General features: G+C 39.6%; 2 protein-coding genes across 2 annotated transcripts in view; one reads left to right on the plus strand and one right to left on the minus strand.

Annotated features, from left to right (window-relative positions):
• The window catches only part of LOC137973525 (uncharacterized), a 4,215-nt gene extending 584 nt beyond the window's left edge, over nucleotides 1-3,631 (minus strand). Inside the window, exon 1 of the mRNA XM_068820355.1 lies at nucleotides 1-3,631. This exon is cut by the window's left edge and continues 584 nt beyond it. Coding sequence (XP_068676456.1) covers nucleotides 1,009-2,736 — 1,728 coding nt within the window. The 5' untranslated portion in view covers nucleotides 2,737-3,631 and the 3' untranslated portion in view covers nucleotides 1-1,008.
• Nucleotides 3,632-11,832: 8,201 nt separating this feature from the next.
• Nucleotides 11,833-17,069, plus strand: part of LOC137973632 (kinesin-like protein KIF2A) — a 31,642-nt gene continuing 26,405 nt past the window's right edge. The window contains exons 1-3 of the mRNA XM_068820479.1: nucleotides 11,833-12,041; nucleotides 13,964-14,058; nucleotides 15,781-15,885. Of these exons, the coding sequence (XP_068676580.1) occupies nucleotides 11,984-12,041; nucleotides 13,964-14,058; nucleotides 15,781-15,885 (258 nt within the window). The 5' untranslated portion in view covers nucleotides 11,833-11,983. The remainder of the gene's footprint in view (nucleotides 12,042-13,963; nucleotides 14,059-15,780; nucleotides 15,886-17,069) is intronic.

The following is a 17,069-nucleotide window of genomic DNA, read 5'->3' on the forward strand; positions in this document are numbered from 1 at the left end:
AAGTATTTAAAAATCCTACGGATATTGTGAATGTGGTAAAAAGCGGTCTAGCAAACTTGATTTATGTGAGAATCCATACTAATCGAATTGTCAAATATCGATCCCAAATTCCTTACGTTAACCGAAGGATCAATCGTGTGATCACCTACATGAAGTACTGATGGACTTAATTTATTTAACTGCTGACGAGTTCCAATAACTAAAAATTCAGTTTTGTCATTATTGAGCAACAGCCGACCGTCAATAATCCAGTTCCTAATATCTTTAATGCAATCCTTCATTGCGCGAATGGCCTCATCCTGGGCGTTAACATCATCAGGCTTGAAACTAACTGGGTATCATCAGCGTAACAATGAGCCTCTGGGAGATGGCGTTCGATAACCTTGAACAGCGTAGAAGTGTACGTAACGAATAGTAGAGGACCTAAACAGGACCCCTGAGGTACACCACAGTTAAGATGGCGTTGATTAGACAGAGATCCATCAATACAGACTTGTTGGCATCGATCAGAAAGATATGAACGAAACCAATCGAGCGTAACGCTGCGCATTCCAATGACCTTGTCAAGTCTCTCCAACAGAATGTCGTGATTAACAGTGTCGAAAGCCGCGCTGAAATCCAACAACATCATAAGTGTGACTTGCTGAGAATTTATGTTCAGGAGAATATCATTCATCACTTCCAGCAAGGCTGTTTCCGTACTGTGGTGTTGGCGGTACGATGACTGGAGCTCAGGATATAACGAGTTTATGGTCATGTGACTATGCGTTTGTTGGAGAACGGCCTTCTCTGTAAGCTTAGAAATATACTGCAAATTACTTACAGGGCGATAATTCTTCAGCAATAATTCAAGACCAGGCTTCTTAAGTAACGGAGAGACTAGCGCACATTTCCATTGAACAGTAAATACACCTGACTGAAGTATTCAAGTTACCACTATGACTAACCACAACCTATTTTTTTGATATGTTCTCAAAATCTTCAGATTTCAGAGTTTAGTCTCTTCAATTATATAACACACAATTCATTCCCCTCAGTGGAGGTATTGCGAAGCGCCAAGGCAAAGTGTCCATCGTTAGTTACCGCAAATGCTGTTATGAAGCTTAACTCACAGCCGACATTTAGTAGGATTGTGCGCAAGTATTCGCCATCTTTGCTGTACATCGAAACTCGAGGGACGTTTACGTTGCTTACCGACAGGATGAACAAAAGTTCACTCGGCTGGTGAAAGTTCATAAATCTGGGAAGCAACCCTTCCTGCAATTGTATCTTTTCCTTTTTATGATCGACGTTGTCCTCGATGCCAACTGAGTGGAGGATGGAATCTTGATAGTCCAGTACTAGAACACGTCCTTCTCTAATTGTAGAAAGACGAGAACTCCCCCTGTGGCATAAGACATCGACACTGTTGAGACGCTCACCAGTCTTTGAAAATACTTGTACAGTCAACTCTACCTCCTCGTGTGCATAGTATACGTAATACCTTCCTTCCGAAACTTCTGATCTATCCTCAGTCATTGAAACCAAAACGTTACCTCTGCTGTCCACCATCAGTGAATGGACAGTGTATCCAGTCCTTGTTTCAAAGGTGTGGTGCAGTTTCGCTTGGGCGTCGAACATATAAACGTACCCATCCTTTCTTCCAATTCGTTTCAGGACATACACGTTGTCGGTCTGATCAGTTTCTACACGTACACGGTAACCGCTTTCGATGTTAGGAATAGGAAGAGAATGGAGGAAGTTGCCTCCACTGTCAAAAAGTAGTACTTCGTTAAAATATGCAATGATAAAATGCCCTTTCGTGTTTATAGCGATATCGCTTATTCCCGGTAACCACTTATTTTCCCTTGGCAGATCAAACGACCAAGGTTGCACACAACACTGCTCCATGCCCATCCTACGAAGCTTTTTGGCTATTCTTTCGTCGCGAAGAAAATCGATTTTTTCTCCTCCTACTTCAACACTTGGCCACAAGAACAGCTGTCTGTACATCCTTCCGTCTTCGACGAACTCATGCGTGAGGTCGTAAATCAGGCGATTCATTTGACATACGAAAGCAACAATTTCATTTCGTTGATTCTTTCCAAAGATTGACTTGAAGCCTTTCTTGAGCAATACGCTGAAGTTCTCCTGAACAGCAGGGAGCGAGTGAAGCTCTTCAAGACAATATCTCAATGAGGCTAAGGCGTTTAACGGATTTCCCACTTGCTCTAAGACGGTTGCCATAATACGTATCGCCATGGCAAGGAGGCGATCAGCAGTGCTCAGAGCTGGATTGGAAAACGCTTCAATTGCTTTTCTACGAGCATCTTCGAATCTTTTTTCTGCTTGTTTAATGGCGTTCTTTGCGTCTTCGTTTAAACCGACGAGATTCAAACTTTTCAATCCTTTCACCAAAGGAAGTATGTCCTTTTCCTTTACTTTGATTTCTTTGGTTGCTCCGTCTGCTTCAGTTTTAACTTCGTTCTTCTCAGCAGTACCTAGGCCATCTTCTTTGTCTAGAACTTTATCAAGACACACAACTCCATCGTTAAAGAAGCTTATACTGGCTCCTAGATCTTTCACTGATATCCCTTCCAACTTCGATTTGATGTCATCCATGTCTTTAACGATCAACTGGCGTAGTTTGGCATCGGCGACATCGCCATCTTTTAGCTTCTCTGCTGCCATGGAGCGACCTTTGCTAATCAGTGCACCGATGGAGGACTTTAACACAGCCGTAACAAAGGAAGCCATCGACGTTTGATTACAGAAAACTTTGAGCAAGTACGAGTGGGAACAAAAGGCAGAGAAAAGAACAGGTCCTTCGACACAGATGTGCGCATTTTATACACTTGAACGGTTGCCGGTGTCGACAACGGAAATACGTCATTTGTTACTGCGAATTAAGGCCACTTCAGCGGGCAAGAGAAAAATCACTTCTGGTTTTCGCCTCCCTTAGTCCAAATGATCAATGGGTGAAATTTGTGACATTTTGAGTTTCTAATTTATTTGGCTCAGCAAGTACTAGCTACAGCTTCTCAAATAGACCATATTCGTGTTCTCAGTATTGGAACGTGGAACTACAGTTTGCAATGGAGGCCAGAGCCGGGGAATATATTAAAAAGTATTTGCATTTGAGAAGGTTCCCCCGCATTAGCCTCCATTGCTACTAATTCCACCAGCATTGCAATATCATCACAGTCCTAGGCGACCCGCAATTAGTGAAGCTTTTTTAGGCGGGCCACTTTTCTAAAAGAAGTCCTGTCTCTGTTATTGAACACATACTATTAAATAAAATCCTGTTAAAATCACAAAGTACATACAAAATAAGAAATCAGTTAATTAGTTAATTAATTACACAGTTATCAAGATACACTGTTGAAACATGATTAATTACAATTTAAAATGATCACATTTCAATTTAAATTTAGATTTATCAAAAAGTTACTTTTAATTAACTTTAGCTAGCGGACGAGAGATATTTGCAAATTTCCGTGCAGCATGAATCAACATTCATCTTCTCAATTTCCATTAGTTTTAACAGCCGATTCTTGAGTTCACGCTTAAGGGCCCACTGATGTATTTTTTTGGGTGCGTTGCTAAGGATGTAATGGTTAGGTAATTTGAGAGAATTTGGCATTATTTTGGTCAGTTTTCAACTTTTGTAAGCCAATAACCCTAAATATGACGTCATCATGCCACGCCCATGGTCGCGTGACCAATAAAAGAAAACTCTAAATTTGTCTCCGTGCTACGCAATCTGGGTCTATAATTGATGGTTTGATAATTTGATTTCGTTTTTGCATCCAGCCAAGCATGGTTTTGTTTTTATTTTGAAAACTGTTCTTTTTAAAGACATAAACGATACTGAAATACTCATAACTTTTTCAAAAAAGATGATTTGAAAAATCAATGCTTAGCTATATTCTGTATTTGGGGGTGAAACGTGCCATGGAAAAAAAATAATTCAATTTAAAGACTGCCGGAAATTTAGCTTTTTGTCAAACCGGAAGTTTGAAGGAGCGGTAGATGTTAAGCAGGGTGGTAAATGGGATAAGGTGTCTTAATCTTAGCTTGCGATCATACCTATTCTTTTACTAACTTTTGAAGAGATATAATCAATATGATACCTCCAAGAGAGATTATTATCTATCAGAATTCCTAGATATTTCACAAAATGTTTTTGTTCTAGTGGTACACTTTTGTTAAAATCGGTATTAGAAATTTCCAATTGTATCGTGCAGTCTGGTTTGTGTTGGTAAGGCGGGATGGAATATAACAAAGTCAGATTTACTAGTGCTAAGAAAACGTTTGTTTGCATTCAACCAATCACCCACTTTAACAAGTTCCTCATTAACAACTGTTTCAATATCCTTAAGATCTTTGTTTGAATACAGCAGGTTAGTATCATCAGCAAATAGGTAAAAGTCAAAGCTCTGGGAGCATCGGTAAATATCGTTAACATAAATCAAAAAGAGAAGGGGGCCAAGTACGGACCCTTGAGGGACACCGCAAACTATCTCCTCTTTGTTTGATACGGTTGAACCAATTTGACTTGCAGTCCAATACTGAGAATACGAATATGGTCTATAAACTGGGCATTTATTATATTCCTGTGATGACAGGAGGTTATCTAGAATTTTCTTTAAGAATGACGGTGGTGTCCGGCAAATCATCTTCAACACAAAACAAGAACAAGGAAGATCACCAACACAAGATCTCATATAGTTTAGAGAGTTACTCTATAACTGACTAGCATATTTACCAAAATTATCTTTTTCTTGCTTGGGCCTGTCCTTAAGACACCCGGTGACTATTCATGCATAAATCGCTCCTACCGGAAAACTTGCTTTTTTTTTCCCTTGCGGCTGACCGCAAACATTTTTCACCTATTTGTTTTTTGATGTCAACAAAGTGGACCCATCTTTCCCGCTAGCAAATCAGCACGCAACATAATGTTCTTCTTACGCACTCGCGGAGCCAACAAAAGGCCGTGAACGATTAAGTAAGAAAGGTTTTTTATATCTGTGAATGCCGCTTTGTTGTAAAACGTTTTTGTAAATGAGAGAAAATGAACTTGTACAGGCTGAGACTAATTAAAAGTATTGTGGTTGCGTTCGATGCATAAATCTTGATTTCCAATGACAGCTCAGAACACGGAAAAAGTGATGTCACAGCTTTGTGCACTTTCTTCTGGTTGCTAACGGTTACAGATGAAACTACGTCTTCGTTTCCATGGATGCCATACTGAAAACGGAGACCGTTGTTCTGTGGCAAGGCAGACAAATGTGATACTTGGTTGATGTAAATACCCTGAATTTTATAAATAAACGTTGATGAACTGGAAGTCTGCGAACGCAAACATAATTCCAACTGTTGCTCCTCTCAGTCCCTAGCGAAGTCTGACGTTTCGAGCTTTTGCCACCACATCAGTTCTACAGAGCCAACCGATCGAGAAAACGCTCGTTACGCTATTCGTGTAGGAGGTTTTCACGTGACGTCAATACCGCCATGTTGGTGGACGAAAACAAACGATCTGATTCGGTAAAGACTTGTTTCCATACCTCAAAGTGCCCTTGGACGTGTAGGGCCTGGGGTGGTTGTAGGTGGTGAAGGGTACAATAGCTGAAACAACCAAACCTTTACAAAAATGCTAACCTTAGGCCTAAACAATATGCTTTAGATAATGTTTAGGCCTAAGATTAGCATTTTTGTATGGGTTTGGGTTGTTTCAGTTTTGTTGTTCCAATGTTGACCAATGAAGTCGCTTTCACATTGCGTCTCCAAATGTCTTCGTTGTGCTATATAACAAATCATTTAAGGTAATTCCTTTGAAAATGACGTACTTTCCACTTGGCACAATTTATATTCATGCACAGGAGATTAAAAAAAATAAAAGACAAAGATGGGATCACCGTGCTACAAGTTTTCGCGCTGCATGCCCTTTATTTTAAGTGTTTTTACTAAATACGCGAGAAGCGTTCGAAGCTTGATCAACCGGAAAAAATGTTCTTATGGAGCAAAAGCTATTGAATATTACTGAAAACTTGAGCCTACTTTCTTGTCTGGGCTAAAATCTAATTTCAGAAAAGAGATTTCAAATTGCTCGATCTTGCAAAGAAATGTAAGCAAATTGGACCACTGCATTATCACCTCACTCAGTGTCTGGCTCCAATTGCAGTTTCACGTCATTTACATATAAGTACTCCAACTTCTACTATCCAACTTTTTTCCTCCTCAAAATATTTTCTCCATGTACCTATTATGAGTACGTAACACCAGTAAAAAGGAGGGGAGAGGGGTTACCATGCTCGTTCAGGACAAAATAGCCATTCCTTGACAGATTAAGCTTGGCGTCAATGAAAACCCGCTATTTCATCAAAGTGCGCGCGAATGACGCAAGAAATTATGCGCAGTAGGGTTGCGCAATGCAAAACCAGGGAATCACCTTAAATTAATGACTGGTCCCTTGGTAAACAGTTAATTTTGTTTCCCTCGAATCTCAGGGTGCTTTCGAACACAAAATCCCAAAACGGATTTCGCGAGGGATTTTGTTAATTGAAATCCTTACCCGACATGGATTTCTAATTGGTGAATCTGCGACAAAATCCGTTTCAGATTTTGTATTCGATTGGAAATTCGCAGATCCAGATTTTAAGATCTAAATCCGGATTTTTCAATCGAAAGCACCCTCAATGTTCCCTCGGCTTAAGAGTTTAATGTTACCCAGAAAGCTAAATCTAAAGATTTTTACCGGGAGGCTTTGATTGATTACAATTTCACCTCATTTGTTTGCGTCTTCACTTTGAGCTCCAAATATTTGCAGAGCAGGGGAAGCAAATTACATTTACAGCTTCCCTGTCTTCCTTGACTTCGGGTCTCTTGCTAATCAACTACAAGAAACGTTTGAATGCACTGGAAGAAGGGCTGCAAGGTCGCACTAACTAGATTTACAACTGTATGTAAAAGGTAAACACGATGTCACTGGTTCTTCATGAGTCTGTAGTGAGGCCTTGGAGATCGATGAACACCGGGAAGAAGCTTAGAGCGTTTAAAGCGTCTAGGTGAACAACTTAAAAACAACGCTTATCTGAATAACTGATTCGCAATGGGCTTTTAGTAAGCCCCTCTCCCTTCTATAAACCTTAGGAATTAATGAACCTCTCGGGGCAATTTCAGCGTTTATAGCAATTAGATATACAACTCTACAACAAAGTAACCTGGAAAAATATTTACTTTTTTCCATGTCTGATATAACGTTCCTTGAAAATACGTTAAACCAAGGTATAAGTATGCTATAATTGCGTTGCTTGTAGCTTAAATGTTCCCACAAATAACACGTACTAAAAATTCAAGCTAGGAATAAATTGATTCTTTACGAAATAATCATAGAACCTGATCAGTATTGAGTCTGACATGACAACTTTTCATAAAACGGAAACTTTTGGGAGGGCATTTTGACGAGAAAGTTTGACGGGACCTTTGAAGTATTCTTTTGGGTCGTTCATTAAGAGGTTTGAAGAGTAAACTTCAGTTACATTACACGCACTCCAAAGCAACAGGAAGCACGGGATTTTTCGCCTTAAGCCTACCAAGTCCGAAAAGAACTTTAACCATGAAATGAAGCTCTAGCCCCTCAATTTTTCAATGTCGCTTTCGACCAAAGAGGCAAACTTTGCAATAAAATACTATTGGTTTTTATCTCCGAGTCGACACACATTTCAGTAAGAAAGTATAATTGAGTAAATAAAAAAACCTTTTCTTTAAAGTACCCTGCCGAAAACTTAAAGGGATGTAGGAGGTGAAAGCATTTCCACAACCTATCTTCTTGTTTTAAAAGAGTTAATCTAGTGCTGTATCCTGCATACAAGCTCTCCATTTGGGTTATTCCAAGAGATGGTCCAGTCGATTTGCTTTTGAATTCAACTTATGGTGTCAAAAATTGCATCAGCTGAGACAAATCCCCTTCGCATTCATGAAGTAAAATCACAATAGTTATACCGTTGGTCAAAAAATGGAAGACGAGATTCTGTAAGTCCAACATTCTAACCTCCTCACCTGAAAGACGTGAGTATTACAGTTGCCGAAGTTTGATGAAAAAAAAAAGACCGTGCCGCTAGCAAAATGATCCATGGCCTTCAATTACTCTGAGCTTACCTAAGTGAGCCCCTTTTAGGGAGGTTTAAGTGAGCCCCTTTTAGGGAGGTTTTAGTGATCCCTAGGGTATGGCTAAAATTCCGGGGGCATTTATCCCTTACCCCTAGAATTACTGAAACAGTTATCCCTAAAATTACTAACTATCTTCAAAATTTGACAAGAAGTGGCAATTATAAAATGTAAAGCCACCCTTTTTTAAAACAGGTAACTTAGAACTGCATAAGTATACGAAATCTTTTCAGTTCTATATGAAGTTACCTAAAATTAACCTTCTTTCTTTGACTGATTACTTAACCCAGAGTCCTGTGACCGTGCTGGACAATCCTAGTCAGGCTAGTGGGCACTTAACAAACACTTGGTTAGGAGCGATGTTTGTCGGATACCCAACTCGCAGAGCAGAGAGTTTTACCTCCCCCTCCTCGTCATAATCGTTACATTGTAAGCACCAGCCATAAGTTTAACACTAACTGCTTCCTACTTTTAGTACCGTTTCTGGCGATAAACAGTCTGCTGCGATCTTTGCTTCACCGTATAAGAAGTACTCCTTCAAACATCTGAGGTTTTGGGAGATTGTGGGTGGGCTCAGGTTTGGGCATCACGTGACAAATCTCAACGAATCGTGTTCGAACAGTAACCGATTTCCAACAAATCTGGTAGGTTGAACATTTTATAAGTAATTGCTCGGGTCAGTTTCGTTTACAGAAGCCCACAGGCTGGCATCATTAAGCTGGAATGTGGGTAAAGCCAAGCCTTTGAAAGAACACAGAGGTGAGAGATGGTTTCACGTAGACTGGGACGCCTTAAATGCTCTGTTGTAAACATGGCGGTTCACGAGTGAAGTTGTCTCTCTGGCCTTTCTGTGGACGAATTCCAGGACCTACCGATACAATTTGGGCAAGTTTTGAAAGCTAAAAACCTCAATCGAGGCTGTATTTTGCTGGTAGGACTGGGTGGCCCAACACTTATAAAAAGATCTATGAAATGACAATCGGGTGTCTTCCCTTGTCATGGAATGGCAGAATTACCCAGAATTCTTTTGGCCATGAAGGAGGCAACTTGAGAAGCACGAGACTGGCCCTCATCAAATGGCTGAAGCGCGGCCGGAGTAAAAAGTGAGAAGACGATTTCTAGCCAGATACTAAGCAGTAACCCTGGTGTGTGCAGTTAACGTAAACTTTTGATTTCTGAACAAATTTTATTCATGGAAAATTCACGACAAAAAAAAAAATTGGGCTTTTTTCGCTGTGATCCTCGTGTCAAAGGAACAGTATAATGTAAATAGGAGAATAACCAGATTTATATTTGCAGATTACCTGTTCTCTTACTACTAAAGTTAAACTCTTCATCTTTACTATGCAATAAGCGCATTCAACTTCTCCTGGCTCGTATTACTTTATAACAGTATGATTTTTTTTCCCTTTCTTTTAAGGGTTTTCCTGCTCATCTGAAAAATACGTTTTCTCTCCCGTACTCTTTTTAGGCATGATCTTCGCGAAAATTACGCTCTGTCCCTCAAAAAGCCTAGATCAACCAGTTATGTTTCTTAGTTCTTTTTTCTTACCGTGTATCAGCTAAGTAGCGGAATGCGCTACCTGATTTTATCCGTACCACTGAGTTCACTGGTTTCGAAAGTGATTCCAGGGCCGCATTTTGTATAGCGGCTTTTCTCTTTAATTATTATATCTTTAAATATTATGTATTTAGTATGTATCTGTATATGTGATGTATTTTAGCTGTAAATGTAATTTCTCGATTATATTAGCTCTTGTAGTTCTTCTGAAATTCGAGATGAAATGCATGAAAGTATGTTACCTTTAGTAGGGCGCCTGCGCACACTTTGTAATCTGCGACCTTCAGTGCTTACCACATGTCAGGTAAAAAGAGTTTTCCTTTGTATATTTAAGCCATCGAATTGTTACGTTAAATTGACAAGGGCGGTTTGGAGCTGTGAGTAGGCGTGGGATTTGTCACTTATGGTTTAGGGGCCGACATATCTCTCCCTCAATGCCGTACCGGGAGGCAAGGTCGGTAGTAGAAAGCAGCGAAGGGCCAACTGCGTCCAAAAGCGATCACACGGGCCGAAATCCCGGGATGACTCGTTTGGTACGACGCTCCAGCGCCGGTGTCTGGAGGTACTGCGTTTTTCTCTCTTGTTCAAACATTCCATCCGCGCATGCGCGAATTGTCTGGCTTTCCGATACTTTGCCTACCAAAAAAATTATGATGCTGGTTTTTAGAAGCAATTGACATTTCAGTTGATTCCACAGGCATAAACGTAACGTAAGGACCATGCGTGTCTGGTCTTCTCGAGCCAGAGGTGAGAGATGGTTTCACGTAGACTGGGACGCCTAAAATGCTTTGTTGTAAACATTGCGGTTCACGAGTGAAGTTGTCTCTCTGGCCTTTCTGTAGACGAATTCCAGGACCTACCGATACAATTTGGGCAAGTTTTGAAAGCTAAAAACCTCAATGGATGCTGTATTTTGCTGGTAGGACTGGGTGGCTCGACACTTGTAAAAAAGATCTATGAAATGACAATCGGGTGTCTTTCCTTGTCATGGAATGGCAGAATTACCCAGAATTCTTTTTGGCATCAACGAGGCAACTTGAGGAGCACGAGACTGGACCTAATCTTATGGTTGAAGTGCGACCGTGGGAAATAAGGAGAAGAACATTTCTTACCAGACACTAGGGAGTACTCCTTGTTTGTGCTGTTAATATAGAGTTTTGGTTTGTGAACAAATTTTCGTCATAGAAAATTTGCGAAAAATTGGTACCTTTTTCGCTGTTATTCTTGTAACAAAAACTTGCCATTCGAGGAATTCATTCTTAAAATAAATTGGTCCTTGGAAACGTTGTGACGTGAATATAGTGCTGTGATTCGCTTCGAGTCATGAGCTTCTGTACCTTTTGGGGATGTAAGCTCATCCAAGCTGTTGTTAGGGAGAAAATCGTCAATGAGTAGCTGCTTCGGAAGAATTGATATTTGACCATGTTCTCAAGAGCAGTAAAAATAGAACAATTGCAAAGTTTCATGACTGGAAATGCTTTCCTTCCGAACGCACAAATCGCTTTATGTCACCCGAAATATGTCCGAAAAGTTTCAGGGCATTCGAAAAACGCCCCCTTCCCCATTTTACGAGTAATCAATTACAAGTAATCTAGTTCTTCGCTTTCTCTTTTAAAACTAGGGTTTCATGTGGCAGGTTTATTTTGCACAACGCCGAATACCAAATGCCGAACGCTATAAAATCGGTATTAACGGTAATAATAACCTACGGTCAACATCTTTGGAATTGGAGCTAACGGCTCGCTCCGATTACCCAACTATTGACCACGCGTCATTCAACGCAAGGAAAACCTGTGTGCAAGCTACGGTAACAACTCTACATATATACAACAATAACTAAAAGCTAGCTATTTTCGCCGCCTAGGCCTAATTGTTGTAGATATGCACTACGATTTTGCAGAACGCCGAACGGTCAGCTTTCAATGATGGTAAGACATGTCTGCAGTAATTAGGTCTAAGCGTTGTTTCTAAAATGGTTAGCTTTTAGTTATTGGTTCGTCATATATATTTCTTCCCGTCGAATACCGATCTTTTATCGTTCGAGAAATTTACCAAGTCATTCGCGAGATTCTTAAATTAAGAGTTACATAACGTATATTTCTGAATGTAAGTTAACGCTGTGCACCTGCAGGCTCGTATCTTGTAAATTTCTTAACTTGTACATTTCATATATTCTGCGAAAATGTGAATTTTCTTACAAATGATTTGTTCCACCGCTTGCGATTTCACGCTAGAAGATAACACTTTTATTCATAACTGAACAAAGCCACCACAATGGACAAGTACAGCAAACTTGTGGTTGGAATCAAAGTTGACATTCAACGCACTGACGGTTAGTGGGGTTTATTTGTAACGAACACAACAATTATGATCATGGATATGAATTTAATTTCCTTTCACGAGAGTTGTTAATTCAAAGCAGTTCAAATAATTATTCCTTTCTTAGTTAGATTCTCGAGTGTTGATTATTTCACAATTTGTATTTACACGAACGATGGAAGGAAACTGGTGGATTATTTTTACTCGATCCGGCGCCAAATTTGTGCCCATTACCCGATGTTTGTTTGGATTCGAGTAAAGATCTTTTGTCTAAATGTCCTCCTCGGTTTCCAGACTGTATTTTGAAACTATTACTCGCATTCCATGAGTGTCTCAAAGAAAGTCAATCGTCTATTTCTGAGGAGTTTATGATAATTATTTTGACGGCGATCTTTAATTGACCAACCGAATTTGAACAGTGTACGTTAGTGTATAGAGTTGAGCAGACATGAAGACAACTCCTAGCCTTTCATGGAAGTTAAAACGTTTTGAAAGTTTGTCGTCTGTAGTAGTTGATTCTCAGCTTCTATCCATTTACACTGTAAAGGGGAAATTTATTCTTGGTATTTCTCGGTGAATGTACAGATATCTCTTGTGGGTAAAAATCGATTTCAAGTTTAAGTTATCCAACGCTATTTCTGTATTTCTTTGTGTCTTGTTTATTATAATAATAATGAATACCTGACAAATTAGGTTAATATAATTTTTTCGTTGCTTAATTTTTATTTTTCTGTAACAATTTAACCAATTCTAATTTATTTCTTCATTTTATTGAAAAAATAAATTAGTTATGCACCCCTTCCCGGGCAAACCCCGGGCATTTGACTATCTTCTGTGCCCGGGGAGTGGGAAATTTGACCTTTGCCTGCGTGGGGGAAACTATAAAACACGTGTTTGGACGAGACGGAAGAGTTTAAAGGAAGAGATGTAGCATTTGTGAGCGATTGGCTTAGAAAAAAGGTCTTCAAAAGGTCTTTATTAAAGACAGGAGGAGCCGACGACAATTGTTCTTCAGACAAATCCGACGATAGGGTAGGACATTTGAACACCATTTTGATCCGAGGGGGCGGGAAAATTTTGAACAATCCAATCTTCAAAAGTTTAAATGCCTGGGCTTTGCCCAGGGTGGGGAGGGGGGCGGGAGTGTTGAAGTTAAGTTTCAAGTTGATCGGCACATTATTCACAGGCAGCTGCAGAAGGTAGCATTTTCAAGACCAACTTGTCACAGTTTTTCAGCCATCCAGCAAATAACTTATAATCTATTTTTTTTACCAAGAGGGCATGATAACAAATCCTGCAATTTGGTTGGTTCTTTTGAAAATGATAAGAAATGTTGTTATGTCATTTATCTGTTACCCTAAAAGTTCAAGGGTCGTACTGTGTGTTCTTAAGCCCCTCTTTTTGTGCTTAAAGTGTTACTATGGTTAAAAAAAAAAATCATTTTTTCTTTAGATTTTGAAAGTGTGTTTGCTTAACAGGTGACTGACAAAAGTTTTGGCATTCTCAACTTTCTCAAATCCCACAAAGTCATTGTTTTTGATCTCCCTTGGGACATCTTTTAATGTCCCAAGAGAAATCCGAAACAATGATTATGCAAATTTTTACAGATCTCACTAAATTGATCAGACAGTTCTCTGAGTCCTTTTCTCCTTTGTAATCATTATCCATGGGCTGTTCGCATCATTTACATGACTTGTGTGTTTATGTAATAGAGTACATGTTTTTACGTGACATGACGGCGGCCATGTTGGTGTTCCTTAACAATGGAGCAATGACCATGATGGTGTTTCGAAACTAATCCTCCCGGAATTGAGCTTTATTATCATGCATGGATTTTCTTTTGTTTTGGTGGGAAAACAGTAGAAAGTTACTGATCACTTGTGAGTGAAAAAGCTCTACATTAAAAGGATTTCATAAGAGCTGTGTTGATTGCAGGGCGTGTTCACTCGTCAATGATAAGTGGTATCAACCTGGACACCAAAAGTGTGACAGTGGAGTGGTATGAAAATGGTGAGACAAAGGGAAAAGAGGTAAGATTGGAATGAAATGTCCCATACACTCCAAGTTCTCTCTCTCCTGGACACCTCTTCATCATCAACTATCCTCAAGAGGAGCCTTTTGGAAATTGTATAGATTAGCCTCCGAAGTTAAAGGTGTTAAGCCGCTGTTACACGTTGAGACTTTTAGCTGAAACTTGTGTAAAAACGGAGCTGCGAAACAAGTTTCAGGATGCATTGCACCGTGTAACATGGTCGGTTTCGTGAAACCTTTTTTGAACTTTCCTTGCAAGACAAGTTCCATGAAAAGTAGAACCGCTTTCTGCTTCTGCAATGGTCGCAGCAATCACAGTGGTGGTAAACACAGGAGTTTCACCATGTAACACCACTTCGTGAAACTGGTCTTGCTTGGTCTTGTTACCTTACGCTGCGTAAGCCAATCAGAAACTGGCTAAGTGTAAATGTAAATTATGCTTTGTTTATAGTGGAAATGCACTTAGCTATCGAGCTAGTTTACAGGCACTCCACTGTTAACAAGGTGAAAGTAACAATTCAAACTTAACAGAAACATTATTAAGAACCCCAACTGGCGGGGGGTGGGGGGGGGGGACCAGTTGGCTATTTACAAAGCGTGGTGGAGTTGAATCAGGGACAACCGGAAACAAATCCAAGCCAGAGGTTAGAATGGGATTTGAACCTGGAGCAGCCGCATACAAACCCAACGCTCTAACCACTGGACCACACTGCCTCATGGCTAAGGCCATGTTTCACAACATGGCATCTGACAGGATGCGGCAATGCGGATCTGCGTAATTCCCTAAAAGCCGCATTCTCCACACATACATGTAATTATGATATTTTCAGCATATTGAAATCAGAACAAATGCCTGATATTAATTAGTGATAAAGCAAATTCTGCTTACCATCCTCACAAACATAAAAGTGAAAGAGATTGACTAGTTTGAAACGCTTATTTTCCTGAACATTGAAGAAAACACACCATTTTGTTCGCAAGATGAAAGTTCGTAAGCAGTTTCCACGCATTTTCAGCAATAAGCCCGGACACTAGTTAAACTATGATATAAATTATAATTTCATATCATACTCTGGGCTCAAAAATTTGCGAAAAGATGCAACAAGATATGAAAATTTAGCCGCAAGTTATAGCTGAAAATGAAAAATGAAAAGAAAAAAAACAAACAAAAAGGAAAATTCCCTTGAAAACAGATCAAATGGTCTGAAAAGGTCAGTTCAGAAGAGATCCATTTAAGAAAACCTTACACCAAAAAACTGTGAAAAGGACCTGACAAAATCGGCGGGTCTAAGACACAGGTCCCTTTTGACGGGTCACTGCACTGTAGTTGCAGGTCATTATTTTGCGTTTTGGAAAGTAACCCAAAACCCTCTATTTGGCCAACCCTTGCCTTGAACTTGGGTTTTTAGGCCTAGGGTTAGCCAAATGGAGAGCCTGGGGTTACTTTCAAAAAAGGTAAAACAATGACCTGCAACGATTGACCAACAAACACAACCCACATATTTATGGCACTAATTCCAGGAACTGAAAGACCAGGACGCAGTGGTGGACAGTGAAAACTGACACCTCTGTTTCGATCTTGCTCCTCTTTGAAAGAGTCTTGTTAATAATAGCAAAGTTTTCTAGCTGCAGGACATTTTGCTGTATACATGCATTTTATGTAGCTGAAGTTAACATTATTCATTGCCCCTGTTTTACGACATGTTTTCCCTTTGTTTTAGATTGAAGTTGACCAAATCTTTGCATTGAATCCAATGCTTGTTGTTCAACCAAAGCAAAAATCTACACCCTCAAACAAGAGAGTCTCCACAACACCGAGCAATAAGGTACTAAATGTATTTTATTATTAACTTCCAAACATTGATAAAAGCCTGGCCAGTGTTTTCATGAAGGGTTATATGCCTATAATAATAATAATAATAATAATAACAGCTTTATTTAAGTGTCAATGGATTTAGCACAAGAGCACTTAACCGTAATTGGGCACACTTACAAAATTAACTCAAATCAAATCGAGTTAAGAACAGTCCCTACTAATTCAAACTGTTACAGTTTTTGCGCCGTTTACTGAATATGCGGGAAAAGCAGATCTTAACAAAAGTTATTGAAATCCAAAAAGAAAATTGGGGGTAACCACGCATTTTTCGAAGATATTAATAATTAATCAACAATATTTGTGAAAATTTTTAAAATATAAAGCAATGTATGGCGTTCTTTTCCAACTTTGAAGCTCAATTATCTCTGAAAAATGCGTGGTTACCCCCAATTTTCTTTTTGGATACCAAGATCACTTGCTAAGTTCTGCTTTCTCCACAATTTTGCGACAAGATACGAAAATGTAGTCGCACTTTCGCAAATTTCAGTCACAAAATTGTCACGCTGCATTGAGCCCACAATACTTGTGTTGAAAGCAACCACTGAAAATGGCGAATGATATCTAAGGAATGGAGTTGTGATCGTAACATCGCAGCGAAAGTACGCTACAATTACGCTATTTTCAGAATGAAAGAAAACTCAAGGAGACAATAATTTTGTCATTCCAGCAAAGTGGCAACTGCTAACCCTTTTGTTTCGAAATAGTGAAGATGAAAACAAGTCGCAAATTTGCGACTTCTCCAGATATTTTGGTCGCAAAGGGAAAAAACTCAGTCGCAAATGCGACTGTATTGGTTGCAATTTCAAGCCCTGCATGTTATTCTTATAATAATAGTAAACTAAATTATACTCCTTTGACTTGTTTTTTCAATGAAATGGCCAGGTCTCTTTCAATGGGTCCACTTTTGTCAGCATCTATCTCTTAGCAACAGTCCTGTCCCAGGGTTTTCGAATTAGAGTGTGATTAGGTAGTCAGAAGAAATTATTTTATGAAAGAGGCTGAGTGAAAGTGCAACAAGCGATGAAGGCGCACTCTTCCAGCGGCGTTTCTAAAATGAGGGAAAGGGTAAGACCAAGGATCAGGGTAAGGGTAAGGATACGACTACAGAAAGTATCCTAAAAATGCATAAAAGCT

This window comes from Montipora foliosa, chromosome 10 (assembly GCF_036669935.1).
Source record: "Montipora foliosa isolate CH-2021 chromosome 10, ASM3666993v2, whole genome shotgun sequence".
Taxonomy (NCBI): domain Eukaryota; kingdom Metazoa; phylum Cnidaria; class Anthozoa; order Scleractinia; family Acroporidae; genus Montipora; species Montipora foliosa.